This window comes from Phyllostomus discolor, chromosome 13, assembly GCF_004126475.2.
Source record: "Phyllostomus discolor isolate MPI-MPIP mPhyDis1 chromosome 13, mPhyDis1.pri.v3, whole genome shotgun sequence".
Taxonomy (NCBI): domain Eukaryota; kingdom Metazoa; phylum Chordata; class Mammalia; order Chiroptera; family Phyllostomidae; genus Phyllostomus; species Phyllostomus discolor.
Genome location: NC_040915.2, coordinates 33,043,954 through 33,071,760, shown reverse-complemented (window position 1 = coordinate 33,071,760; position 27,807 = coordinate 33,043,954). Strand labels below are relative to the sequence as shown.

At 50.4% G+C, this 27,807-nt stretch overlaps 1 protein-coding gene across 4 annotated transcripts in view; it reads right to left on the bottom strand.

The window, feature by feature from the left end:
- The window catches only part of TENM2 (teneurin transmembrane protein 2), a 1,103,034-nt gene that overhangs the window by 167,070 nt on the left and 908,157 nt on the right, over positions 1–27,807 (bottom strand). For all 4 annotated transcript variants that reach the window (XM_028528771.2, XM_036014378.1, XM_036014380.1 and 1 more), the window contains 2 exons: positions 16,707–16,829; positions 3,027–3,232 (listed from right to left, as the gene is read on the bottom strand). In XM_028528771.2, coding sequence (XP_028384572.1) covers positions 3,027–3,232; positions 16,707–16,829 — 329 coding nt within the window. The remainder of the gene's footprint in view (positions 1–3,026; positions 3,233–16,706; positions 16,830–27,807) is intronic.

Genomic DNA, 27,807 nt, shown 5'->3' with positions numbered 1-27,807 from the left:
TCTCCACCACCGCTTTCTGCCACGCTCCAAACAGCCAGGACAGACTCTGATTCTTGGGAACTTTAAGCACACAAGAAAGGATTCTCTCTGCACTTAAAATCCTTGGACGTGGATACTAAACCTTGTAGGCTCTTGGTCAGAGCGTGATACTCAATAAAATTTAAGCATAGCCATTACATGCGACGCAGTGAAAAGAATTTCATATTCTCTCCCCTCCCCGCCTCTTTCTCTTTCTCGCTTTCCAGCTCAAATGAGTCACCTTGGCTAGACTGCCAATCCCCACAGAACTTATGTTCCTTGATAGGATATGCCAATAGAAGTGAGACATTCTATAATGAGTTAGTCACCTACCCCTGCAAGGAGCTAAGCACCGTCTCCTCAAGGAAATGTAGCCCATCAGACGGACATGAGCGCATGCAACGATGGTAAATGGATGTGAGAGTGTGTTGGGAGTCATCTCCCCCTTTCCTTTTTTAGGAAGAGCCCCTGAATTCTGCCTGTCTTGCTCATTTCTAAGCATCTGCGCCATGTCTCGCTGACCTGACCCTCCAGCACACACTCAACTCCCAAACTGGCAGCTGGACCGAAACCCTTCGAGCACATCAGCCCGTGCCCATTCATTCCTCCTCCCTTGGCGCGTGAAGGGACGGTCCCTGGCGTGGAGCTATTTTGAGAGGACGGTCACTGGAACAATCACTGGCTTGGCAGGAGATGGACAGTGTGGTGTAGCCACAAAGGCAGAAAAGACATCGCCATTGAGGGCCTGTGTCTTGGGTGTCGGAACGGCAGGGAACCCGGGTTGAGTGTGTCCGCCCGCTGCCCACTATCACGCAGTCACAGAGAGGGACCTACTTGACTCGCTGTGGCCACAGGCTTTTCCATGACACTAGCTGCTCAGAGCACGCATGGGTAGGGGAACAGAAGTTCTTTGAAATAACTTTGGGAAGAAGAGTCCCCCCCCCCCCCCGGCCTCGCCCCCAGTAAGCTCCCTGCATCCAACTGGCTGAGAGGAAAGTTAGTCTCAGCTCTACCCAGAGGCATGTTCGTACTTGCTGGAATCATGCCAAAAAGGCAGAGTTCACCCCTGCGAGTCCCTAACTATACGACCATAGAATCGACGGCCACCTCCCAATTTGCATGAGCTTCTCAGGGCAGCACCCTGCCATCTGGCCAGACGTTACAGAAATGGGACCCTGCTCGGCTACAGTCCTCCCTTTCTGCTGATGAGAATCCCTGAAAAACAGCTGTGCCTTTGGTATCTGCAGTTCTGTGTGGTCAGGGCTCTGTTAGCTCATCTCTGGATACTCGGCGCCCAGACCAATGAATACTTTTCTGGACGCGTGGATGGCAGTCAGACTGACTACCACGGTCCATACTGGTCCCTATAGCAAGGCTGTGTACGGTAATAAAAACCTCGAAAAAGGAAGAGTCCCTTTTAGGCCCTTAGATCCATCCCCTCAGGCTGTAAAGATGGGATTGCAAATAAGTTTCATCTTGGGAGTCATCACGCGAGTGGCTGCCTTAGGGGTTCTGTTGGCATCATCTACGCACTCAGCTCAGGTGGGGGAAGCGCAGCCACCAACCAGCGCCGTCTGCCATGAAAGGATGGCGGAGAAATAGCGGCCTTCTTGCATTAGTTTCGAGAATGGATTTGAAAGCTTTAAATTCTTGCCATTGAGTTTCCCTGATGACTACACTTCCGACACATTTTAAAGTCAGCTTTGACTGGCTCTAATGGGAAGTTAAGGACGTTTTTCCTTTACTGGAGTATTTTCCTAACACACTCCATGTACGTGCTGGACTTGAAAGCACATGAAGGAAAACCCGACCTGGGTTTCCTCTGGACACACAATTCTCATTGGGAAAGAAACCCCAGCTAGTTGGGAGTGAATTCATCCCAAGCATTGTGTATAATAAAAATCCCGACGGGGACACATTAAAGTAGGGACCAGAGACAGAACAATAAAATCCATCCTGTAATCTAATCTCTTCACTCCCAGCACGGGGAATAATCTAACTTTCACAGTGCCCAAGATTCCCAAGGAACTTAGTTCCGGGAAGAACAGGGAGGACATGGAGAGACAGCTGCTGGATTTTGTCTACTGGGACGTCACACTTTTCTCAGACAGTGGGATGTCTCCACGTGGTATTCTAACAAATTCATCACCCAGTGACCAGAATGCCTGCACGTAAAGCACCCAAGGATTCACCTCTAGGTCTAGCAAAGCTGATTTCATCAGGTGGGGGTGTTGCTTTTTCTGAGATGTAACTCATACAACGTTAACTCCATCATTTTACAACCCAGCGGTTTTCCGTATATTTGCCACGTTGCGCGACCATCACAATCTCATTTCAGAGCATTTGCATCGCTCCCCAAGGAGACCCCGTACCTATTAGCAGTCAGTCCCGATCCCATCCTCTACTGCCCCTGGCAATCGCCAGTCTCCTTTCCGTCTCTGTGCATTTACCTCTTTTGGACAACAGAAATGGAATCGCATAATATGTGACCTCGTGTATGTGGCTCCTTTCACTTTGCATAATGCTTTCAAGATCCATCCACGCTGCAGCATGTAGTAACAATGCTTCATTCCTTTTTATGTTTCAATAATAGTCCACTGTACAGATAGTTTGCAATTTGTTTATTCATTCATCAGTTTGTGGACATTTGGGTTATTTCCACTTTTTGGTGATAATGAGAAACGCTGCTCTAACATTTGTGTATATGTTTTTAGGCTAGATACTGTTTTCAGTTCTCTGTGAGTGGATTCCCAGAAGTGGGATTGCTGGGTCATGTGGCAATTCAACGTTTAGCTTTTTGAAGGGCTGTTGAACTCTTTTCTACAGCAGCTGTACCATTTTCAGTTCTCACCAGCACTGTACCAACTTACCGAGGCACCAATGTTCCAACTTCTCCACAATCCTGCCAACACTTGTTACTGTCTGTCCTTTCATTATAGCTATCGCAGTTGGTGTGAAGTGTTTTGATTTTTTTTTTAAAGTCATGAGTATATCAAGCATGGTCATACCTGGGCGTGAGACGGTGGAAGTCCCCTTCTTATGTAAACGCCGAAGAGAGCGTCCTTCCCGAGGGAGATGTTGAACTTGAGGAACTGGGGCTGACTGATGTGAATCTGTGATCTCCAAAACACGCCTGGCGGGACTTCCTGGGTCACGCGCCGACCAACCTCGGCTTCCCCGCTGTCTATGCTGCTGTTCTTTAGCGACCAGGACACTGGAAAACGGGGATCGACATCAAGTCAGCGACATCTGTGTGTATATATATACATATGAGTTGGCTTTACATCTCTGTTTAATTATATGCTGGGATTAAAAATAAATTAAGATTAAACTCATAGCAAGTCCCTCTTTAAGTCCCACCTTCAGACATTTAGGTATTAAATAACCAAGCATCTGACATATTGGCGTAATGCTTTCCCAAACGTCCGTGGCTGCCCTGTGCTGATCAAACAGAGTGAGAGGGGGAGTCTGCTCAGGACACGTCAAGATTCCAACGATAAAAAGTATCGGCAGAGAGGGGGACAGTGATAGTAATTTGGCCCCATCGAATTCTCACAGCCTTTCTTTCCAGTCACACACAGGTCCAGTATACTCTGACACTTTATACACTTTAGAAAAGGAGTAACGGTAAACAGAAATCAGTCCGAAGGAAGTAAAATGGCTCAACTGAAAATGTGGACTTGATCTCAGGCAGGTCTGACACTGGGAGCAACCCCTCCCTTGGGCGAGAGGGAGGGGTCCGAGAGCCACGCAGAAGCCACACAGCAGCCACACAGCTCTGACGGTGAGAGCGGAGCATGGCTGCCGCATTATTTGAAGTTGCTTACAGGGAAAACACCAGTCCCCCACATTCAGTGTCCTTCGTAACTGTAGTAACAGGAGTTCCAATACTTATTTTGACATAGTAATATGCCAGCCAGTGCCTCCTGCACTTCCGAGGACCCTCGTTTTATAAAGGTCATTTGTGATTCCTTCAAATGGATTCTGAACTTGAAGAAGAAAGGATCAATCTCCTACTTTCTTGAGAACTTCTAAAGGAATGGCAACCAGATACAAGGAGAAAAGGCATTTTCGTTTTGAGGGTCTTTTCACTTTTCAATGGTCAGTTTGATCGCCTTGTTGACCTGAACAATTTTTTCAGCCCTGTAGGCAAAGGACTGGAAATAAACTCCCCTCTGCATTCTCTACCGGATGGACTCTTCTGAGAATATTTACCTATACGTGGCCACTGCACGTGGCAAAGGTCTGGATGGTCAGGAGAGGCCGTGAGGTTACTGAGGACCGGCAGGGAGGGCGAGTGAAGCTGTCTCGCCCGGACACCTGCCTCTGCTCCTGTCTATAACCGCTCCATCGAGATAAGGCTGTTAGTGGCCGGGGGCTAGTTTCTCCATCTGTAAAATGAAGCGGTAACGTATCTGGGTCTCTGGAGGTTTTCCATGTCTAAATTATAAGAGAAAACCACAGAGTAATTTGAGAGTCTGAAGTTATTTTTTCCCTCTTTTCTTTAGCAGGAGAGGTGATGATTCATTTTCAGGTAGCTCAATAGTGGATGCAATGAAAAGTCAGCAGGGACGTAACATGAAGGAGGAGGAACGCTGGTTGGGACCTTAAGAAGAAACTCCTGACCTCCAGAAAAATAAAACCAGAGAATGGGCTCCTATGGCATGCTTGGAAGCTTCCATCATATACCACTGTTAGGAGGAAAAGAACCTTGGCCCATGTGGCTCAGGTGGTTGGAGCACTGTCGTGTAAACTGAAAGGTCACAGGTTCGATTCCTGGTCAGGGCACATACCTGGGTTGTGGGCTTAAAACCTGGTCAGGGCATAATTGAGAAGACAACTGTTCAATGTTCCTCTCTCTCTTTCCCTCCTTCCCTCCCTCTCTCCCTGAGAGCAATGAAAAAAATGTCCTTGGGTGGCGGCGGTGGTGGCGGAAGAGGAAGAGGGAGAAGAAAGGAAGAAAGGAAGGAAGAAAGAAAGAAAGAAGGGAGGAAGAAGGAAGGTAGGGGGAGGAGGAGGAGGAAGAAGAAGAAGAAGGAGGAGAAGAAGAAGAAGGAGGAGGAGCAGGAGGAGGAGGAGAAGAAGAGGAAGAAGAAGAAGAAGGAGAAGAAAAAGAAGAAGACACCAGAAGTCCTGAGTGGTTCAGATGGTTAGGCGGGGACTAGATGGCTGTTCCTCCTGCCTTGTTGTGTTGGCTGGTAGACACGGAGGCCTTCCCTGTAGGGAAGGGCAGTGCACGCTACGGAAGAGCAGACACTGTGGGCTGACACTGTCTTGCCTCCAATCTCAGCTTCACCCCTTGCTGAATGTACCAGTTCTCGGTGCCTCAGTGTCTCATCTGAAGAGTTGGAAAACTATTATTATTTATTTCACAGGATTTAGTGAGTTAATCCACGGTAAGCCTTTAGAATAATTTCTGGCACAAAATAAACACTAAATAAAAATTAGCTGTCGTCATTATTATTCTCTGTAAGGCTCTAAGCCTAAATCGTGTTCTTTATTTTGTTAAAATAATGACAAGTCCAGGGGGAAATGCTTATTATCCCCAGTTGATCAGAAGCTCTGATTATTTTAATTTGGAAACTAATTTGTAGTTCAAAAATGCTGCTTTAGCCAGTCCCCTCCTCCCCCTAAATTAAAGCCCTTTGGGAGAAGGGGTATAATGAAAAGACCCAGTAAGGGAAAAACGTGGCGAGAAAGACCCCTGCGGAAGAACAGTTCAGGGGCCCTGGCGAAGGCCCAGCAGCAACTCCCGTAATTGCGGTGTGGCAGGCAGTCCGAGAAACGGGCACCGGGGGCATAAACGGTGACGGAGTGGGACTCGACTCGGCGTGGTGAACGCACGACATTACACAGAGGACGTGATACAGAACTGCACACCTGAAACCCATCGTGATTTTGTAACCAGTGTCACCCCAAGAAATTCAATAAAAATAAAAAAAAAATAAAAAAGAATGTGAAGAAATCGGTGACCTTTACGTGCAACAGGATGGGTTTTCCTTCACATCTGTCGGGCTTTCAGGGTTGCCGAGTTAATGACAGGATTTGAAGAAGAGGCAGGAAATCAGCCCCCGCCAGTGGCTAATCTGCTGCTGAAACCTAAATGGGTTTTGATAATGTCAAGTCAAATGAGGGTGCGGAGGTGCCTGGGCAGCCCGCCTCTGCACGGCGCTGGCTCCGGGGAAGTCAGATGCGGAGCCGCAGGGGTAGGGTTCTTACATCAGTGGGACCCCCTGCTTTCGCTAGACCCCAACTTCAGGACCCCGGCTTCCGCAAAGGAGCTGCTACCCTCAGGGACTGCAGGCTGTCTTCCCGGCTGTCACATGTCTCCCTAGGGTTTCAGACGATCCCCCTTCTTTAGGTCCCACACACAAAAGGAGGCAGGGCACCCATGTGATGATGGAGCACAAGTTTTGCAGCCAGACAGAAGTGGGTTCGAATCCCGACTCTGGCTCTTCCTTGCTGGATGACCTCCAGCAGCTGGCTGAACCTCTCTGGGCCTCCATTCTTGCTGTCTTATCAAAAGGGCATGGTGAGAGCTGCTCTCTCACAGGGTGGGAGTAACAAATGGACGTGCACCAAGCAGGGCTCAGGGCGGTCCCCAGCACACAGAGCAGTAGAATGAATGCTAGCTAGTTACATGGAATTGAAGAAAGGCATGAAAAACTATATGAGGAAGCATTTGGCTTTCTTTCCAGGGTAAAGGAGTTTTTAAAAGAAAACATTGTGTGTATGTGTGGCATATATGTATGTATATGTATAGATATGTTTATATGCATGCATATTTGTGTTTTTCTTATCTGTCTACCGAGAGAGGGGGAGAGCATGACTCTTCTGGAGTAGACTCAATGATGGGACGAGCTTCAAATTGGGAATCGGCATCTGTCCCCATCACTGATTTTGGGGGGACCATCTAGAAGCAATGACTTGATCGATGAGCTCACTTTATGGACAAACCTGCTGTACTGAGTAACACGGACATTAAGGGCCAAGTCACCTTCCACACTGAAGCTCCCTTTTCCTTTACAACCTCACCCCCGTCAGAAAAACAGGCTCCTCCTCTGACTTCCCCCAGCACCTCCCCTGGACTCTGCAGCAGCGCCTGTGGCCAGGCACGAGAATCGACTTCGCTCACCTTCCTAGGTCTCCTCAGCAGACACTGCGCTGCCTGAGCTCGGGCAGAGCTGTGACCTCACCTCCGGTCTCGGTGGTTTGCACCTGGCAGCCCCTGGGTCTGCTCTACCAGCACTTGTTGAACTGAGTCAAGTTTTCCTGCCCATCGATGGGTATCGTAACCCCACCCCCGTGACAACTGGGTGACATGAAAGCCTTAAGGAAGACTTACTTTGCAGAGTTGCATGTAAACTAAATTTTAAAAAAAGCACTTTTTGAAAGTTCTATGAGGATATTTGCCACTTAAAGGAAACTTCCTTGAGAAGACTTTTGAAAAATCATAAGTAACCTCTTAGTTTATCTTTTGTGTAAAGTCTTAAGAACAAGCCAGCAAACCAGGAGAGCTGGAGGCCAGTGAAAAGGTATTTAGATTAAGGACCCAGAGTCAGGGCTCCCAACCCTGATGCTTAACGACTATCAGCCTTTTGTGGAAGGAACAGGGGTGTACGTAAATGATGGGGTTGAACTCCTTCCCGCCGAACAGCTGGCCAGTTTCAGAAGGTCCAGCTTTCACAGTCTCAGTGTCCTCATCTACAGAAAGGGCTCTTTGAGTGGTTTGGACTCGAAGATATCTTAAGTGGCCTTTCACTCTAGTGTGTGGCTGTCTACAGAGCGAGCCAGGTGGGCCACCTCTGGGCATATGCTACAAAGGATGCGTGTGTGTGTGTGTGTGAAGTTGGCAGAAGGGAAGAAGGTGAGTTCACTTTTAAAAAACTCGATTCAATTAACATGTTAGAGTTACTATTAAAAGCTACCCTGACCAGTGTGGTTCAGCTGGTTGGGTATCATCTGGGGGAGCAAAAGGTCACCAGTGAGATTCTAGGTCGGGGCACATGCCTGGGTTGCAGGCCTGGTCCCCGGCAGGGGTGCGTACAAGATGCAGCTGATCGATGTTTCTCTCTCTCATCAGTGTTTCTCTCCCTCTTTTTCTCCCTCCCTTGCCCTCTCTCTAAAAATAAATAAAATCTTAAAAAAAAAGCTAGTGACTGCTTTCAAACCAAATTCTCCAGATGGGCAACTGAATTATGCTTTTGCCAAGAGGGGTTTTTACTTTTCTCTCACACACACACATACACACACACACATGCATGCTTTTACATACAAAATTTTCATTTTGAAATAATTTTGCATTTACAGAAGAATGTCAGAAAATGGTACAAAGAATTCCTGCATATCCTTCACCCAGATTCCATGTAAATTCACGTATGATACATGTATATATTTTTGAGACATTGAGAGTAAGCTACAGACAAGATGCCCCTTTGCCTCCAAATACTTCTGTTTTTCCCTAAAAGCAAGGACATTCTTTTTTCAGAATCACCGTATAGTGATCAAAACCAGAAAATTCCAAAGTGTCACAGGTTTGATTCCCAGTCAGGGCACATGCCTGGGTTGCAGGCCATGGCCCCCAGCAACTGCACATTGATGTTTCTCTCTCTCTCTTTCTCCATCCCTTCCCTCTCTAAAAATAAATAAATAAAATCCTTTAAAAACCCCCAGAAAATTAACATTGATACAATGCTATATCTAACTTACAGACCTTACTCAAATTTCCCAATTGCTCCACTAATATTCTTTAGAGCAAAAGAGAAGAGGCTTTTTCTATATACTTCTGAAAAATCTTTAACATGTGTGTATAACTTCTGTAATTTTATTTACTTTTTAAGATTTTATTTATTTATTCTTAGAGAGGGAAGGGAGGAAGAAAGAGAGAGAGAGAGAGAGGAACATCAATGTACGGTTGCTGGGGGCCGTGGCCTGCAACCCTTGTATGTGCCCTGACTGGGAATTGAACCTGTGACACTGGTTCAAAGCCCCCGCGCAATCCACTGAGCTACGCCAGCCAGGTCTATAACTTCTGTAATTTTAAAGACACTTTAGTAAATACTGCCTCAGAAGGCATCAGAAAAGATGGTTTGGCCAAGTGCTGCAGCCCGTGCGGGGAACCATCTCGGTGGCTCTGTCCCTGGAGGTCAAGTCCCTGGGCTGGTGTGCAGGAGTGAAGGCCAGTGCTGCTCCCCAAGGTCAAGGGCAGCAACACAGGCCAGGCCCCCTGTACCACAAACCGACCTGACCCTGAGCCACATCACCCATTCTAGGACTACAAACACCGGCTAGTCCCTAACGGGCTGCCATGGACAGACAGCTGACAGAAGGCCAAGTAACTGAGGTTTCAACCTTTACCGCCAGGGAGGGTATCCTCAGACTGAGAATTTCTCAGGCTTGGAGGGCATTGTGACCCGGCCACGGGAAGCCCTGGGTTGGAGTCCCAGCTCTGACAACTGAGAGCTGTGTGCCCTCAGGAGAATCACTCCCCCTCTCTGAGTTTACCTACTCATCTGTATAATAAGGTTTCTTCTGCAGATTAACTGGAGTAAATATGCGGTACCTGCCTTTCAGGTGCTTCTATACCTTTCTATCCTGTTGTGCTACCTGGAAACAGCTGTACGATCCCAGATTTGGAGGATCAATTTGTAACGGGCTAATTTAAAATACAGGCTTCCCAGTGCAGGTATAATGCACTGCAGAGGGCTGAGGGCTGGGTGGGGCAGGGCAGCCGTGCTGAAGGAAATAGGCCGTCATTTTTTCAAAGCAGCTAAAATCAACCTACAACGGGTGGTCAGTATATCTGCAGACAGGGAGGGACCTGTCACATGAGTTAAGGTGTTATGATCAGAGGTAACAAAGTCACAAGTTCACTTGCTTCAAATTGCAAATTGTGTTCTAGCTGCTTTTGGCAGGTACCACCTCTCGGCAGCCTGGGTTAGTGAAACACAGCCAGATTTTATTCACTAAACAATGATTCATGAATGTCCAAAGCGATGTTGGGAGGGTCATTCATTCATACGCTCATGCAGCAAATCGAGCACCTACTATAGTGCTAGGTAACCTTTGGTCAACATCAAAATTGGGGTGTGTGTCTTAGTCCCATCATCCCTTATCCAGGCACCTGCAGCCCAGGGTCCTGTGGCTTTGGGTTGGGCTTGAACTGGCAACTTCAGGAGAAGAGGACCTACGCATCCTTGTGAAAGTCTGTGCATGGCTGGCTGCCTACCATCCTCGGTCTAGGCAACGATCCAGTCCTGCCCACAACTCCCAGAGCTGCAGCTTCCATGTCAAACTTTTCTATCTATCTATGAGCTCAAAGTGAAAAGTGGAGATAATCATTTTGCCCTAAGAAGCAGATGCTTAACACACGATCGTGCTGGCTGGTTCATCTCCAGCTTGAAGATGAGAATTCTGGGTTTTTAGAAGCAACGCTAATGATCAATTTCACAGGATGGCCCACCTCTACAGCTCCACGGAAGATTGCCTGTGTAAATGGGAAGCTATTGCCTATTTCAGAAACATGTACCTACAATTCCAACCAGTTAAGTAAGACTGATGTTGAGCAAATCGACAGCCTTCCATAGCCACATTAGGAGCTAATCATTTCAGAAAACGTTGCCATAATTCATTTACGGCAAGTGCGAGACGGCTCCCCAAACAAGAGATCAAGGGAACGAACTCATCGCCATACCAGGGAAATGAAACCTCGCGTCCGTGCTTCCTAAACTTAACCGAACTCGGGAGGCACCTTGGCGTAAATCTGCCTTGCAGATTATTCTGCCTCACATATTTTTATCTCTTGCAAATAAAGTTGAACTCAGAAGATTGCTTCAGTCATTACACCTCATTTCCGTTTATTGGGGAATCAGGACAACCATCTGAGGGTTCTGTTTAACCAAGAGACGGGCGAAAAGCTTCTCCTAAGGACATTCGATTCACTGCCTTAGATTATAGCTCTGCGGAGTCCTCGGCGGCCCGTGGGTCTTCACCCCGCCGTGGGCTGGCCATCCTTCAGGAGCACACTCATACCCTGAGCGTCACTGTGCCTGCGATGGCAGTCGTGGTGTCACAGGGCAATGCTGATTCCTATAGAACCCTCCCGTGCTTGGGACGGTGGGCACTGAGGGATGTTATGAAACGACGCAGCCTTTGCTTAGATCCTTTGAAAACGGAATCTGTCACCTTAGATCAAAATGGTCAACTCTTCGTCACTAAGCATTGTTACCGGACATTTTTACATCTGACTGTTCAGGTGGTCTTGCTTCTGCGTGAATCTGTAGCTCAGTTGATTGGCATTATTTATAGCAGCTACAATTTATTCTGGGGTGACTATTTGCCAGGTCATCACCTGATTCCTTTGTGAATGTCTCCCTCTCCACTCCCCCCGCCCCGGCCATTTTTCAGATGAGAGGACCACGAAAGTAAAGTGACTTGCTTAAGGTTACATGGCTGTAAAGTGGGGGAGCTGGGACTGAAAGCCATGTCTGGTCAACGCTGAATCTCACCCATATAATGCCTATGCTGACTGCATTCCAGAGGCTGGGCTCCGTAGAGGAGATTCAAAACAGCGTGCATCCTGGCAGACAGAGGAGACCCGTCTCTGGGTGTGCGTGGCAACTCAGAAAAAGGAGGGCCAAGGCGAGCAAGGGCAAATGCAGTGGGGAGGAACTGGATTTATTAATACCCATGTCAAGCCACAATGACGCCGGGGACATCAAAAACTCTGCAGCTTAGAACGGGGTTGCGGGTGACAATCAGCAGCGACAACCTTGCAATGTTATGCACTTAGGTGGTACCCATCCCTAACAATGGCAGAATATGGCCTCCAAAGCCAGGGAGGCTGTTGTGTTGGCACATAGGTTATGGGTCTATTTTCCACGAGACATGCACCATTGTAAGGACTGGCTCCCACGTAATGACCCCTTGCCCTTCCGGGGCCTTCACTGACTTTCAAAAAGCCACACGCAGGGAAGCGATCGTTCTGAAACCCTGGGCTCTGTTCACTGAGAGGCTGACAAGAGCCAGAGGAAGAATTACCAACCTTCCTGCTAATCTGGCTCCTTGCACCGTGCACCAAGCCAACTAGTAAAAATCATTATGAAGTTTTTGCTGAAAGGGCAAGTGTAGAAAAACATGTTTCTAAACAGACTAACAGTCTTTGCCATTTTTCTTCCAACTTGCATACCATCTGTAAATTCTGATTTTTTTTTCCAAAGGGTAGGAAAGAAATGTGCTCCAGGCACAAATAAATGTTTACAGCTGAGTTATAAACTGAGAACGGTGTGGCTTCAACCAGGCTGGCAACGGCGGAAGTCAGGCTGCACGGACACAGGAGACGCCGTGGTGGACGGGCCAGCACACTGGCCGCTCTGACTGCAAAGTCCGGCTTCCCACGGACCTCATCAAGCGAATATTTGGGAAGAAGTATCCGTTCACATTTGTTCTAATGCTGAGAATTAAAAAAAATGATGAAGTGGCGTGACTGCCTATCTTGACCTCCTGAAGGCAGCCTTTGCCTTTGGAGATTACAGAGCCTCGTAAGAAGTGGCAGCCGGCAGGGGCCTGTTCCGAGCAGCAGCTGAAACATGTCGCGATGATGTCAGGGACGACAACGAATATTCACGGGTCTCTTGCTAAGTGCTGGATCCCACGCACTGTGTTTTACAAGACATGTCTCATGTACGCTGGACAGCACGCTTGGGAGGGGGTGCTGGTGTACAGATGAGGAAGCGGAGGCCAGGGGAGGGTGCCTGACCTACTTAGGCGCATTCAGCTGCTCAGGGATGAAGCTGGTGTTTGCATCCAGCTGGACCAGGTCAGGGTCCTGTATTACAGAGAACCTGTTAATGCCCAGTGAGTTAAGGTGATCTTATATCCAGCTCACAGTCAAGAATGTACAAAAACTGATATATTCATAGTTTGGTCTCTTTTCCCCAGACGCCTGTCATCTTCGAACTTCCCGGAATGACCAAGGAAAGCAGGCGTGGGTTTGTGGATGACGTAGAGCCGTCAGCGAACTTTTTCTGTAAAAGGCCAGATGGTGAAGGCCTTTTAGGCTTTGCGGGCCTGACTGAACCGCACTGTTGTGGACCAGAAGCAGCCACAGACACGGAGTGCCCGTGGCTGTGCTCCAATAAAACTTTATTTGCAAAAACAGGTAGCCGGCCAGATTTGGTCCACCAGCTGTAGTTCGCTGACCTCTGATATAAAGGACACCTTAAATTTAAAATGAATGATAGGTTTTGAGAATGATCCATGAAATTCTACTCGGGAGCTTATTCTTTCTTAAGATCAGTGAGCAAATTGGCTACATACGATGTGCCCTTTAAAAGCTCTTGTACGCTTTGCCTCTGGGCCTAGCCAATCAAACCAGATTCCCTTATGTTATCTGACCAGGTCAGAACACTGTATTGAATCTTTGTTCTCCAGGCTTATCTAATCCCAGATCTATGAAAAAGTGCTCCGTGCGCTCATAATGAAGATGTATGAGTTCATTCCTTTTAACATAGAAATACACAGAGACGGTGAGTGATTCTGGCAGCCTGTGGGCTCCCTGTTCTGGATCTGAAACCCAACAACCAACCACGCTAAGGTTTAATTGAAAGAGCGAACGGAGGAAAAAAAAACACACAAAAAACCGTGAACGAAAACAAATGGAAAAGGGAAGATAAAGGACAGAGAACATACCCTGGTAATGGACCAAGTGCTTTGTTCCCACTAACACCCCAGACTGTGTAGGCCGCCCTGTCTATTAGATTTCTTTCCAAATCTGAGAAATGTAAACACTCCTAAAGACCAGGTAATGAAATCGCTATTGATGTTACCCACGTGTCTGTGTTTTGCTTACATTTTAATTTGCTTCTGCTGGATACGTACCCGGTAATTGCTTAATGAGATTAACCTTGTGGCCACGTGTGGGGGGATCTTGATTAAAACATTATCAGAGTGAAGGATTATTGTACACCACCCCCCAAAATGGAGGGGGTGTTATTTAATTAACTTATTGCCAATATTTCTTGATTGTCTCTTGGAAACACTGGAAAAGTAGTCAATTGGAATTGATCTAGGTCATCCAAATGTACAGAATTGGGGGGTAGGAGGGAGGAGGGAGGTCACTGAGTAAAGAAATTCAAACCTAAGGTCACTTTCTCCACAAGAGGTAGCCATGTGTGAGAAAATTAAAACCTTTCCAGTAGTTTTTTTTTTTTTTTTTTAAAAACCAAACTACAGCATGCGAAGGAAGAGATCTGGTATCTTCAGTCATCAGAAGAGCGCTGTTTCGGCGTTCAGAAATGAGTCGTTCAGAGTTTTACTTCGGCTGTAAGCGATTTTAAATTCTCACCCCTTTTCATAAGAGTCCTATTGACAAAATTTATTAGACAACGATTCAGCCACCTTTTTTTGTCTGTCTCATGACTCATTTGGAAAACAGCTGAACTGGTGATGTTACAGGACTTACACACAACATTTTCGAAAGTGTATGGCACCCGAGAGGAAACATTCTAGTCTTTCCAGAGACACCGCAGAAAAGCATTTCTTCATCGGTAATTTAGAGACAGCGTCCTCTCCATTAGGGCTTCTTCTCGGTGGGGAATCTCCCCTGTGCTCTGTCCGTGCTCGTGAGGGATGCTCACGTGTTACTATGGATGGGAGGAGGGGCTGGTCCTAATTTAGAGAAGTTAATGCCTATCAGTGGTCCCCTTTCGTGAAGAACATCATGTAAAAAGAGTTTGCCCATAATTTCAGGATGTATGCACACTTAACAGGCATTTCTGCGTTTGAGGATGGAATATGTGTGGTCACTTTCAAATACGTATTCTGCATTGTTCTCAAAGGACAGGGTGTTGCCCTGTAGATTCCAGAACACTTGTGGGTGAAGTATGAGAGACACCCCAGAAGCAGGGGTTCTCAAAGAGCATCACCGTGACATTTTGGACGGGACAGCTCTTCCCTGTAGGGCCTGTCCTGTGTCTTGTAGGATGTGCAACTGCATCTTGGCCTCTACCCACTAGGTGCCACTTGCGGCTATCAAAACACGTCTTCAGACCTTGCCACGTGTGCCCTGGTGGGTAAAGATGCCCGGGCTGAAAACCTCCGCCACAGAAGAAACCAAGTCCTGGAGGGGAAGAGACCAAAATCCCAGGCCAACACGCTGAGCTCCGGGCTTTGTGGTCGGTTAAGGCAGGACATGATCAGCTAAGACAAAGCCGCCTTTTCATCTTCAGCTGTAGCTTTAGTGACCCGATCATAGAGAGCGTATCATTTCATCCTAGGATGGAACTTTTTCATGCTCGCTTACAGGTAATTTAGCGTTATGATGAGGATAGATGAGTGGAGCAATTAGGAGAGACGGGATGAAAAGACAAAAACGTGGTACTGGAAGCACTAGGATGGACCTGGGGAGAACATGCCAGCCATGTTAGCATCTCAGGATGATGAATGTCCATCTGTCGGGGGAGGCGGACTCTAGAATCTTCTCTGTGGAAAATGATTGACCTAAGGACATTCCAACAAGCTTGCCCAGAGACGCACAGGGCACAGACCTGAGTCCCACTTTGCACCTGGCTGCTTATTTGGTTTGGGGTAAGTTTCTCAAACACCCTGGGTCTCAGTGTCTCTGAGATAATGTTCCCCCCATAGTGTGAGGCCCGTTGACCTCACACTATGCTAAGCCTGGCTTGCAACAGGTGTGCAATAACTGTTAGTGCCTTCCCATCTTTGGTGTGTCCTTGAGGGGCGTTATAAGAAGTGTGGGAGTGAAACATTGTGTGTTTGGAGAAACCCGCCCGTCTGTGACTCCCCCTCGAACTCAGCAAGCCTAACGATGCCACTGGCCGCTGTTCTCTCTTTTCTTTCTAAAGGTGGAAGTTTTTTTAAATAAATTGCATTTATAAGTGATCTGTATTAGAATATCATAAATGTCCCGTTAGTCTATTTCTACCCATGAGGCACAGCAGACACCTATTTTAGCTGCTAATGAAGGGCTACACAGCTCAAAAAAACATGGTGCAAGAATAATGATTTTGGTTTGTCCCGTACCTTACATCCCTACCTCCCCATGGTTCTGTTTGCTCTCCTCCTCCTTAGCACCTTGTTAGCACCTTTTTTCCCTGCAAGAATACAGCTGCCTGATTGCTTCCATAAATACTCCTATTGTCCCCTTCACTGTACTCAGAAGAGACGCTTTGTTCCTCAGTTGTCAAAACTCCTTTCTATTCTCTCCTAAAGCCCAGCCGCTCTGAGCCCCGTCCTTATCTTTCAGGCTGCGCCTGGCGGGGCTTCCTCCCTGGGGAGGCCGCCTCTCCCGCCAGGAGAGGCCTCCCTTGGCTCTGGACTTCCTCCACCAGGAGGGACTTTCTCCAGCTGCTGCTGGTGCTGCGGCTTCTGCCCAGGCCTTGGGATGCTTTCAAGCAGCTCCAGAGCCCGCCAGGTGCTGCAGATAGCATAGGTATGCACGTTGGTCTGAGCAGGCACCGTGCCAGCTCCGGGCTGCGGCCAAACAGAGCTAACAGACAGGAACAGCAAACAGCTTCTAACGGGGGTACTTTGGAAAGGGGACGCACCCCCCTTCTTTCTTTTCCTTTTTGCATACCTTCCAAGATTTGGATTAGAAAACCTGAACCGGCTGGCGAGAGCGCTGCATTTTCCGGGGACCTCGAGGGGGCGAGCAGCAGCTGTAACCTCACCTTTGCCTCCAGATGGCATCGTTGCCACATCATCGTTTCCTGGTAAGCCGGTCCTAATGCCGTTGTTGAAGGTGTGTCCATCTGCCGGCTGGAGTTGCCAGTTGAGTCCGAGCAGATGCATGGCTGCGGGAGAGACAAAGTCATGGAAATGTGAATAGATAATTCAGCAATGCAAATGTCAGGGGGAGGGCCAGGTGTCTTTTCCAAGCCATTGCCTTTTAAGGAAGCTGCTGTTCCAAAGTGGCCGGCCCCAGGCTGCAGGGAATAGCAGCTAAACACAGAAAACAGGCAGCTCTGGGCAGTCAGGTCTCCTCTCCTGCTGCTGTTCACAGCCTGGGGGGTGAGGGAGGGGGAGGGTCCCTGAGGTGGGCAGAGGAGGGAGGGGGCAACAGCCCAGACCGTCCAAGTGGCACCACCATGGAGGGGAAAGTGCCCCTTTGGAACCACTGTACAGGGTACTGCCTCCCATGCCCAGGCTCTCCTGCCCTGGGGCGTGGTTGTTCTTGGACAGGCAGTCCAGGGGCACTGATGAGGAGCCCCCCAGACTACTCAAAATGCCAGTCGGTTTTCAGATGAGGCTTCTGACCTGAGACCAGCCTGCTGGTCTACCGAGACCTGCACGGAAACACCATGAAGCACCGCCCCCCACTCCACCTGCCATCAACCCGCCACAATATCAAACTTTAAAAATACTTTTCCTTTCTACCCCTATTCATGGTAAGTGAATACTTTACAGCCCATGGAGAAAAAAGCTTGGGTGTGGGGGTGGAATGGGGTCCTTTTCTGAAAATATCACAATTCCTCCCTTCTCTTTACCCCCCCCATTCCCTAGAAAAAACCACACACTGGACCGCAACTCGGGGGAGACGGTTCCAAGGCAAGAGGCACGACCTCTCCTCTTTGCCCGGGAGACGAGCACATGGCACCCTGCTGCTTTGTTGCTCCGTGCGCCCCAAACCCCCGCACGCAAGCTTCCGTCTGGTCCCCCTCATCCCTCCGTCGGCCCCAACTCCCCACTGCCCAGGTGGGTTAGCAGACTCAATACGCCCTATCTCCACCACTTCTCGGTGCCTCGTTCGACCACATTCAGCAGAAGGCGACACCCCAACTACCTGCGTTCTTCCCAAGTCCCCATCGAAGAAATGCTTCATTCGCAAACCGAGGAGGAGTTCATTTCCCTGCGTATTTCCCCTCCTAACAATAATCACGCCAAGCCTGTCCGGCATTTCCGCCGGACACGGGCTGACGCGGTCGCTCTGTGTCCAGCGCCGCGGCGGGAGAGCAAGGGCCGTTGACAGGGACGGTGTGGGGACGGGGGAAACAATTAACCACAGGAAGCACAATTAACAATGCTTAGGAAGCTGTGCACACAGCAATTACTTGTGCACGCTCGCCACCGCTTCGGGCCGGCCGCGTTCCACTCAGGTTAAGAACCTGTCCTCCGACAGTGCAGCTCAGGCTGGCGGCTGCAGGTGAGAGCGGCAAGGCGTCCCCGCGCGGATGCCGGCTTTTCCCTTCCAGACGCTCCCGCTCGCTCGGAATGCTGTGTTGTTTCTCGGCAGGACTCGGAGGGGCAGGGCCCACCGATGCCACCCTTGGAGATGATAAACACGAGTGAGAATGGGTGACGTTCGCTGTGCACTTTCTGTCGAGGTGCCCCCTGCGTTTCCTCTGCAGCTTATCCGCTGTACGTGGGTCACTTACTTGGAGAGACACTACTACAAGCGACTGCCTTGAATAATGACGTATTTTCCCTGTACAGAGGTCAGGGAAGGAGAACGGATGACCGTGGCGTCACGGAAACCACAGCTTCTGATGTGCATTGACCAGGGGAGGGGAACCAGGGAATTAGCTGTTTTACAATGATTTTTTAAAAAAGTGTTACGATGGGGTTATCTGGGCTTGCACTGAGATGAGGTTCTTTGCGGGGCGGGGGAGGGGGGGGGCGGTTTCTGTGTTTTCAGACAGACTCGGACAGGTATTGCAGCTGCGGCTGCGGCCGAGGCCTAACAACGCTTTGCGTTTCACATCGGTAAAAGGAAGCGGTGCGTCCACCAGGCACCGAAGACTCAACCTCCCCGGCGCTCCATCGGTATGAAAAGCCTGGCCAGAACCGCTCCCTCTTACAGGCCTCGGTCTTTCATCCCAGGCAGAACGCACCGCCCCCTCCGAGGTTCAGGGAGCCCCACGAGCGAATGACGCCCGGACCCTCCTGCGCGGAAGCTCGGCATTCGTGAGACGGCCCTCTCTCTGCTCTCAGCGGTGCCTGCCCTCCCTCCCTTTTTGTTTTGGGCTCCACAGAATCTCTCTTATTTTTTAAAAAAGTAGTATTGTGAAAACAAGACAACTGCAGACGGGGTGGGTGAGAGGGGTCAGGGCCAGGGCCAGCGGGTAGCTTCTCGGACAGCTCCCAGGGGCGGGAAGGAAGGAAGGACGAGGAGCAGGCGAGATGGAGCTGGGAGGAGGGGAAACAAGCGCGAGTCTGGGCACCGGCTCGGCCTCCCAGCGAAGCGATGCAGCGAAGACGGAACTCAAGTCGGGGCACATTTTCTGTCGTTCGACGGAATGTTAAGTAAATAAGTGAGAATAGCAGGGAAACAACCACCTTCTCTTGTTTTTTGGGGGAAGGGACAGAGTCTGAAACAGGCTTTTGTTTACGCTTTCTTCCCCCCCTTGATCAGAGATTCCTTCTCCTTTTCTTGAGTAAGAAAATGAGAGTCTCTTTCTGGCCTGTGGGGATGGGCTGAGGGGTCCTCAGGGGAGAGACCCGGGGTGGGGGTGGGGTGGGGGGGGCTGCGAAGTCAACCCGTTTCGGGACTAACGAGACCTCTGTTCCTCATTTTGCCCCTGCTCTGCCCTGTGGCTGAGGCTGAGAAAGCAGTCAGGCTCAGCCAAACTCCCCTTTACCTTCTGTAAAGGTTTCCCTTTGCCCGGAGGGTCACGGCCCCTTGGGGACAGAGGCAAGGTAAGCATCTCTCTGTCCCCCAGCAGGCCCACAGAGTGCCTCCAGTACGGAAGGCGCCCCCTCCGTGTTTATCAGAATAGGCAATGCCACGTGGGGGAAGACGGAGGGGGTAGGACTGTAGGACACTGTGCTCTTATAAACAACAAATGCGTAACAGAGGTGTGAAGGATGGAATGATATGCAGCAACATGGACGAGCCTGCAGAGAGGTGCTGTTTCGGTTATTGTATATCGATACACGTGGCCAGTCCTTGAAGCCCTTGCACGGCCAGCTCTGGGGGCCTTTCTGCAGACACTAGCCTGCCCGAGGCTCCTGGCTTTCCTTTGAGGTGGGAACTGTCATGATCCCAGGCTCACGGGGGAGGAAGCGGGGGCTATCAAGTGTGATCGCAGGGGGAGTCTGGAATCAAAGGAGGATTATTACAGTGGGAGGCACCCGACTTCTTCGTATGTCCTGGTGATCGGATTACAAAATCTGGGTCGCAACAGGGTCTGAGCAAACCTAGTCTCTTTCTTGCAACTTGGTATAATCTCGGTGGGGTGAATGAGTGACTGTTTCCTAGGTTCGGTACCTCTTCCTGAAGGGGGCGCTATTTTCTCATCTTGTTGAATTCCAATGCGGGCCTGTGACCAGGCAGCACGTGCTTTGCATGCTTCTTGTCCTCTCCCACACATCGGTCTGGGTCTTGAGTGAGGAAGAGACCATGGCTCGGAGCCACGGCTGACCAGTGATACAACAGCAGAATGAGTGAAGAAATACACTGGTACTGTTGCAAGCCGTGGAGAGCCTGGGGTTGTTTGTTACAGCAGCAGCCCTGAGGCTATCTAGACCATACATTCACTTCCAGGGAAAGTGAGAAATTCCACTTTTCTGCACCAGGCCCCTGTGCATTCCTCAAAGCTATTTATGTACAGGGTACGAGTCCTTTCCAAAACCCAGCCAGGAAGAGTTAGGACACATTGAGGGCCATGACGTTTGGTTCTATGAACAACAATAAATAGCTCTTTAAATATCATGGCATCGTATTTCTGGCTGTGATCCGCTCTCAGAATCAGGTTTAGAAAGCGGAGGAGCCTTGGAGGAGCCAGAGTTACTGCTTCTTTATCTCAGGACGGTGGGTGAACACTGGCCTCATCGATGCATAACTTATGTAATAAGACATCCTGGATGCAGCGGGTGGGCCCCGCTCCCACTGCCACACAAAGGCGCCATCAGCACGTCCCATAAGGTGCCGTTCAGACCATCTTGGGGTCAGAAGTGAAATGAGTTTGGGAGGCCCTTTCCCTGATGCTCCTCACCCCCGCTGGCAGCCAAAATGCACAATTTATCATGATTTGACAGGCTCCGCTCCGGAGGGACCCTTGGACAGAACAGTGGGGCTCCACGGGTCAGCGAGGATGCAGCGGGGAGAGGCTCCAAGTGGAAGCTGGTGGAATCCAGGTGGCAGCTGGGAAATCAGCCACTGCCAACGAAGGAGGCAGCCAAACTCCGAAAGTTTCCCTCTGGCTGAGGGGAGAAAACGCCCGGGGAGGGCTGCAAGTGAACCTAGGCGGGGTGGACAGACCTGCACACGGAACCCGGGCTGCAGCGAGAGTCAGAAACAGGCCGACCTGGAGTAAGGGGGACAGTTTCCAAGTGAAGCTGCCTGGTTTTTTGGTATCAGACGGGCCCTAAAAGAAATACTCAGGCAGAGCACAAGCAGAAGAATGGGAAAGGGTTCGGGTGCAGGTAACGAAATTCCCCAGCCGCCACAAGGATGGGAGATTATAGGCTGTGGAAAGTGGTAGCTTGGAACAGGAGCTTCCTGAAGCAGCAGTTTAGGGTGCAGGAGGGCCCTGCTGGGTGCCACTTAGAAGCTCCCACCTTCGCTGGATGGCAGAGGATGCACCTGACAAGGGAGTCAATCAGTACTCAGCCACGTTTCCCAGGGAGCTGCTCCGCCCCCTGTTTATCCAAGAGGGAGAAGCAGGGGCCCTGGAGGCTCTGGGTTGGCTGAGAAGGTGCCCAGGAGCAGGCGGTCTTTTCAAAGATCAGGCTCGTTGACCCAGAACCCGAGGAAGACCCTGGACTTTGCCTTTGAAAATGGGAGCCGTTGGGCAAGTGCAGTTTAGGGGGTGGGGGTGGGAGCGGGGGAGCCACGCCTGCTGGGTGCAGTGGCTCAGCGTGGTCAGGCTGATCAGGGCCTTAGAGGTGGGGGCAAAGCCCCTGATGATGGGAAAGGTCAGGGCCGGGTCCCCCTGCTCCCGCATCAGCCAATACAGTCAACAATGTCAGGCTCCCCTGCGACACGCAGCCAACTCCGAAAGCTCCAGTACGTAGAGATGAGGACCCCGGTGGAATAATCAGGGCCCGATGCACAAGTGCTCCCCACCCCCCACACCTGCACAGGCCACCTGCAAAGGCACTTTTGCAAGCAGGAGTGAAAATACACGCACGCCAGGGAAGCTACCCAACGCCATGGGGACAATTAACATTTACTTTGGCAATGCGCCAGGTATTGGGCTAATTAGGTTAATTTATTTGTTTTTTTTTAATCATTCAGCAAGTATTCATTGAGCACCTACTGTGTGTTAGCTGTGTCCTTGGCACCCACAATAAAGCTGTTAGCGAGTTCCTTGTTCTCACGGAATGTACACTCGGGCGGGAGACCTACACACTAAGCAGGTGAGTGACAGGTGGAGGGAGGACAGGGTCAGGACGCTCCGGGGCGCGGGGGATGGAAGGAGGAGTTGTTCTGTCTAAACGAGGACTGGTCAAGGACGCCGTCTGCGATCGAGGCCTAACGGGAGTGAGACAGGGATTCACGCTGACGTCTGGGGAGGAGCGTTCCGGGTTGGCGCAGACAGAGCGGCTCCTCCTGGAGTCAGACGGAATGGCCCGGAAGGTTCTCAAGAGGAAGACGACGAAAGCTCATTTATTCCCATCCCCGCCCCGTGCGGTGGAAACGTCACCGACACTTTCTACACAAGGAAATCGAGGCTCGGGGAGCTTAAGTGACTAGCCCACGATCACAGAGCCTGGAGGTGGGAAGTCTGGGCTTCAGACCTAGACTGGCGACAGCAGAGGCACAGCCGCCAGCCCCCCACTCTCCTGCACTGACTCATCGGGGGTCCTCCCGGTCAACCAGGCCTGAGCAACACTGCGCCGGGCAGGGGCGCGACGGAATCCTTACTACCCGCTGTCAAGGCTGGCTCAGGAACACACTCGACCCCTGTGAGCAGGGCCCAGGCCCCCGCAGATACACCCAGGCCGCCCGTAGACACGCCCAGTCTGCAGTTCCACTGGGAGAATGGCCCCGCCCACAGGAAATGAATCTGTCTTAGGCAGCGCAGCCAGGCTGACTGACAGCTTGGGCGGCTCTTCCTCCTGAGGGAGGAGGGGCCCCTGCCACACGTTAACGGGACCCTTCCAAGGGATGCTGTCAGTGCCAGGGTGACCTGCTTCAAAGAAGAGACACAACAAAACCATGAAGGATGACATTCTTGGAAATGTCTTAAGTCTCAAAGGTGTTTAAAACATTGGAATCTTAAAGGAGTTTAAAAAAAAATCCCTCCCAAACTGCCTTGGTGAAGTGATTTCTCTTGTTTCCCCTCCCACTGCATTGTCAGACACTAAATGGAGTGGATTTTCCGAGGCTGCAGGGAAGTTACACCCACAAGTCCCTTGGCTAGCAGTGAGACAGGTGTGCCTCTGTCCCAGAATGCTCTGCAAACTGACCTGCCGGTGCCCGGCGTCCAACTCGCATCTCCCAAAATGGTTGCAAAGCTGATGGTGCAGGAATTACACAGAAGAGGAAGGAGGAGTCACAGATGATTCCAGAATCCCGGCAGGACCCCTGGAGAAGGGGGGGGGGGCACTGGAGAAATGCACCTGCATTCACACCTCTCCCTGCACTCCGGTACCCTCCAGCCACGGGGCTAGAATGGTCATCTGGGGGATTTTGTCTGTGTCGCCCACACCCAGTCCCTTGCAAACGCAGGGAGGCTTCCTGTCCCCTCCTGCGTGTGTGCCATGGGAACGAGGTGACAGTTGCACGAGGCAGCCCCGGGTCCAGGGAGCAGCATGTTCTCGAGACAAGAAGAATCCACACGGAGGGACCAGCGCATTAATCTATTGTCATGAAGGGCTCAGGCTAGTACAGCAAGTAGGAAGTGGTACGAAATTAATCAATTTCTGCGTGCGGAGGGAAAAACATGGGGCTCCTTGCAGCTTCAGGAGGTATGGAGCCCCGAGCTGGTGTCATCCCTACCCCTGACGTCCCCGCGGACACACTGCAGGTGGCCACAGCTGACACTGGAAGCACGGTGCCTGGTGAGCTCGGGCGACCCGGAACAAGGCCCCCTTGCTCTCAGCATCACCAGGCAGATCGATACTCGAGACAGACATGTGCTCACAGCCACTTTCTGTCCCTGTGTCCGGGTCTCCTGCACTGGAGCCGGGAGGACTGGCCGTGCTGGCCCCGCGTCCCCTGGTCCACTGAGCCCGCCCATCCCCAGGCACGTAAACGCGAGCCTGGAGCCATTCTCCACACAGGCTATCAGTCACCACCAAAACTACCCTGCTCCCGTCCTGCTTTTCCCAGGAAAGAAATAAAATAAAAGCCTTTCTTTCTCCAAGAAAGGACCCATGTGATCAAAACACCTTTAGAGAATGATAATATCGGGAGGCTTTATTCAGCAAATAAATCATGGTCGGGTATTTTAAGAGCTTTTGTGATAGCAAAACACATCCCTGCAATCCATACACAGGCACCTAAACGCACCTTTCTCCACCTCCACCCCCGGAGCTTGTCATTCAGCCCGGACAGCCCGAAGGATGTTTTTCTTTAAGAACTGCGACCCACAGCCTGTTACAGAGGGGGCTGATCCACAAGACCCCCAACTACAAAGGAAGGGCGACGCAGGCAGCATGCGGCAGGGGCCCCCCCCCTGCAAGCCCAGGAAGTAGACATTGTGAATGTTTCTGAGGATAAGATGTCGTATCGATCGGTGGAGGTGCCATGCGTGTGGGAACAAAGAGGGAGAACTCTCCTGTGGAAAACAGCCTTCTGCAGGAGAGTGGTGAGTGGGGGCAGGGAGGTGGCAATTAGGGCACGGGCCACACTCTGTTCCCAGGACACTTTCTTCCTCCCCCAGGCGGCAGCCAACGCGGGGAGGAGGGTCCGGACTCACTTCCCTTCCTGAGTCCCTGGCAGCCCCCAGCAAACTGCCTCCAGTGAGCCTTCGCTTTGAACCCTGGAGCCGCAGCCAGGTGGTTTGAGACCAGCAGCCCAGGCAGGGAGGGAAGCCTTAGGAATAGGGCAAAGGAGGAGCTAGGTTCATGCCCACCAGGGTTCGAATCCCCCTACGACTACGTGGGTGACCCTGTGCAAGCTTATTTACCTCTCCAAGCGTCACTCTCCTTAGCTCGATAAAAGCTAACGTGCAAAGTACTGACTCAGGGTCACGCAGTGTGCCCAGTGCTTTACAAGCATTGCCTTAGTTACCCTTTGCACTGAACCAGAGGCAGCTACTGTTACCATCCCCCACGTCACAGACGAGAGAATGGAGGTGGGGAGGGGTCGGGGGATTTGCTCACACTGCCAGGGCTGGTAGGTGGGGCAGCTGGTTGCAGGCCCCGGCACACACTCGCTGGCATGCGTCCTTGCTCTGTAATTGCATCCCCATGGGGAGAAAGGGCGCTCGAACCAACCTGCAGAGCAAGGGTCTGTGTAAAGGAGGCAGGGATCTGGGAGCATCGGACCCACAGGGGGCAGTGCAGAGTCTCACTTCCTGCTGGGTCTTGGGTCATTGTGTCATTTCAACAATGGTGCTCATGGCCAAGTTCTACTGCACCCTTAGCGTGGGCCAGGCACTCATGTTACGATATGTGTGCGTTGCTTTTGCATTTCACAGGTGAAGAAATTGTGGCGCAGAGAGCTCAACTAACACGTATCTGGGAAGCAGGAGAGGTGGGGTTTGAGCCTGAGCTGTGTGACACCTGACACCTGAGTACTGCACCTGCCCAGTTCCTGGCAGGACAGCTGTTGGCTCAGTTCCAGCACCAGGCTCAGTTCCAGTCAGTTCCAGTTGCAGACTGGGGCTGTATTCTCGCCTCATTTGCATAAACCCCGTATCAGAGAAACCTTCACAGCTTCCTGCCTCACATCGGAATGGCAGAACCGCAGTCAAGATGGGCTCCAAGGTCATGGAGTCCACACCTTTGCTGGACAGAGGATGACCTTGAGCCCTACGTAGGTGAAACGACTTGTCTAAGGTCTTGACAACGGAAGGCCCGGTGGATTGGGATGGAACCTTGGCCTCTTGACCTTGGTTTTCTCTCTGCTGTCCTGTTCCACCGCCTTAAAGACGGAGAATTCTGAAGCCTGGGGGCGATGCCAAGTCTTATTGAAGAGAAAATGAGGGACCCCACTTCAGAGTTTTATTACTACCATTTGTGAGGCAGGGCATGAGCAGAAATAACCCGTTAATAAATTAGTCAACCAAAGAGGCATTACGATCCTTCCTGATCCCAAATTCATTAGATTGGGTTTTTATGACAAATTACTTCCACCGCAGACTCATTCACAACTAGGATCTAAAAATCGCCATTGCTCTATTTCTACCTGGACCGACAAGGCCACGGTCGATACGGGTGTGTTCTCTCCTGCACAGGAGCTCGGTAACGTCTGAGGAGGGAGAAATGCGCTGAAGAAATAAAGATGTCGAGCAAATCCTGTACAGAATTCTCACTTCGATTTGGCCGTTTGTTCAGCGGAGCCCAAATGAGGCACACAGGGAGGGAGGCTGCCGGTGTTCCTTTCAATTTTTAATTTTTGACACGGTTCGTGCAAGGATTTTTTTTTTTTTAAACTCTCGAGTCAAATAGCTTGTATTAGCAAATTGAGCTGGATCTTTCTCTTAAATGGTTTTTAGTTAAGTGGATTGCACGGGCCTAACCTGAAGCACTTTAAAACTGGATTCCAATGGAAAGAAACAGCGTGTTAAAAAAAAATTAGTTCTATCTCTTAGGGCCTTATCAGGTAGCGGGAAATGAAATTCCCAGAAACACAGGGGCCTGGTTCTCTGATATGCTAATACCAACATGGTCAGCTTTCACTGGGAGCAAGAGAATCTGGAGCAAAACCAAAGGACATTTTCTTTTTGAAATGCAGGCCACCTGTAGCCATAAAAAAGGAACCACATTTTCATCTGCAATTAAATAAATGACACAATTAGACTTACTTTGAGTTTGTGACAATTTACTTAATAGAGCTAATTTCAGGGGTTTTATGTGATACTCAAGTCCCACTTCTTTCCTGCTAAAAGTACACATTTTTCTCAACAGGTAGCAGCACTGTAACTGCCTGTAACTGCTGTGGCATTTTGGCTCATGCGAAGCATTCAATGACAGCAGAGAGACATAGGACATGGTTCATAATTAACCTCCCTCCTTCCTTTCCCTCGTGCTCCCTAGCCCCCCCATAATTCTGTGGAAGGCAGCAGTCCAGTGCACCCCAGTTCGCCTGCAGCTGGCGGGGGGGCGTCTCCTCTGGTTCCTGGGAGAGACGTTCTCTCTCACCTGCGTGTTCGGAGCTCCAGAAAGATGAAGGCATTTGTAAAGTTCCCCAACTTGTTGTTATTACTTCAGTCTTTGAGGCTTACATTTCTAAATATATTCCCTCCTGGCCTTCTCTGATTCCACTGAATCTTTAATGTTATAGAAGGCGCTCCTGAGGTAGGTGTTTCATTGTCCCCATTTTACAAATGAAGAGAATGGAGTTTAGGGCACTTCTACAGCCCGCCTAATGCCCAGGGTGGCCAGCCTTGCTCTTCTTAGTGTGTTAAGTCAGCCGTGCTCCCGCAGTGAGGACTAAATCTCAGAGCCAGCTCCGTCCTTCCGCAGCCCTGGGAACAGCCCCCTGAGGAAGAAGGGCCCTCAGACCCTCCACGTTTTGCACCCCCCACCCCTCCCCCATCTGTCCGAAAGAACTGTCCCAGGACACAGCCTTGGGTCTCTCCTCTGAACTCCCTACTTTTCAACGCGCAACGCCATTTGCATCCTGCTTCTGGTCTGACAGAAACTATAACAGGAGCCTCAGATGGGACTTAACGTTTTCTAGTAACCACATTATATCAGTAAAATGAATTTAATAGC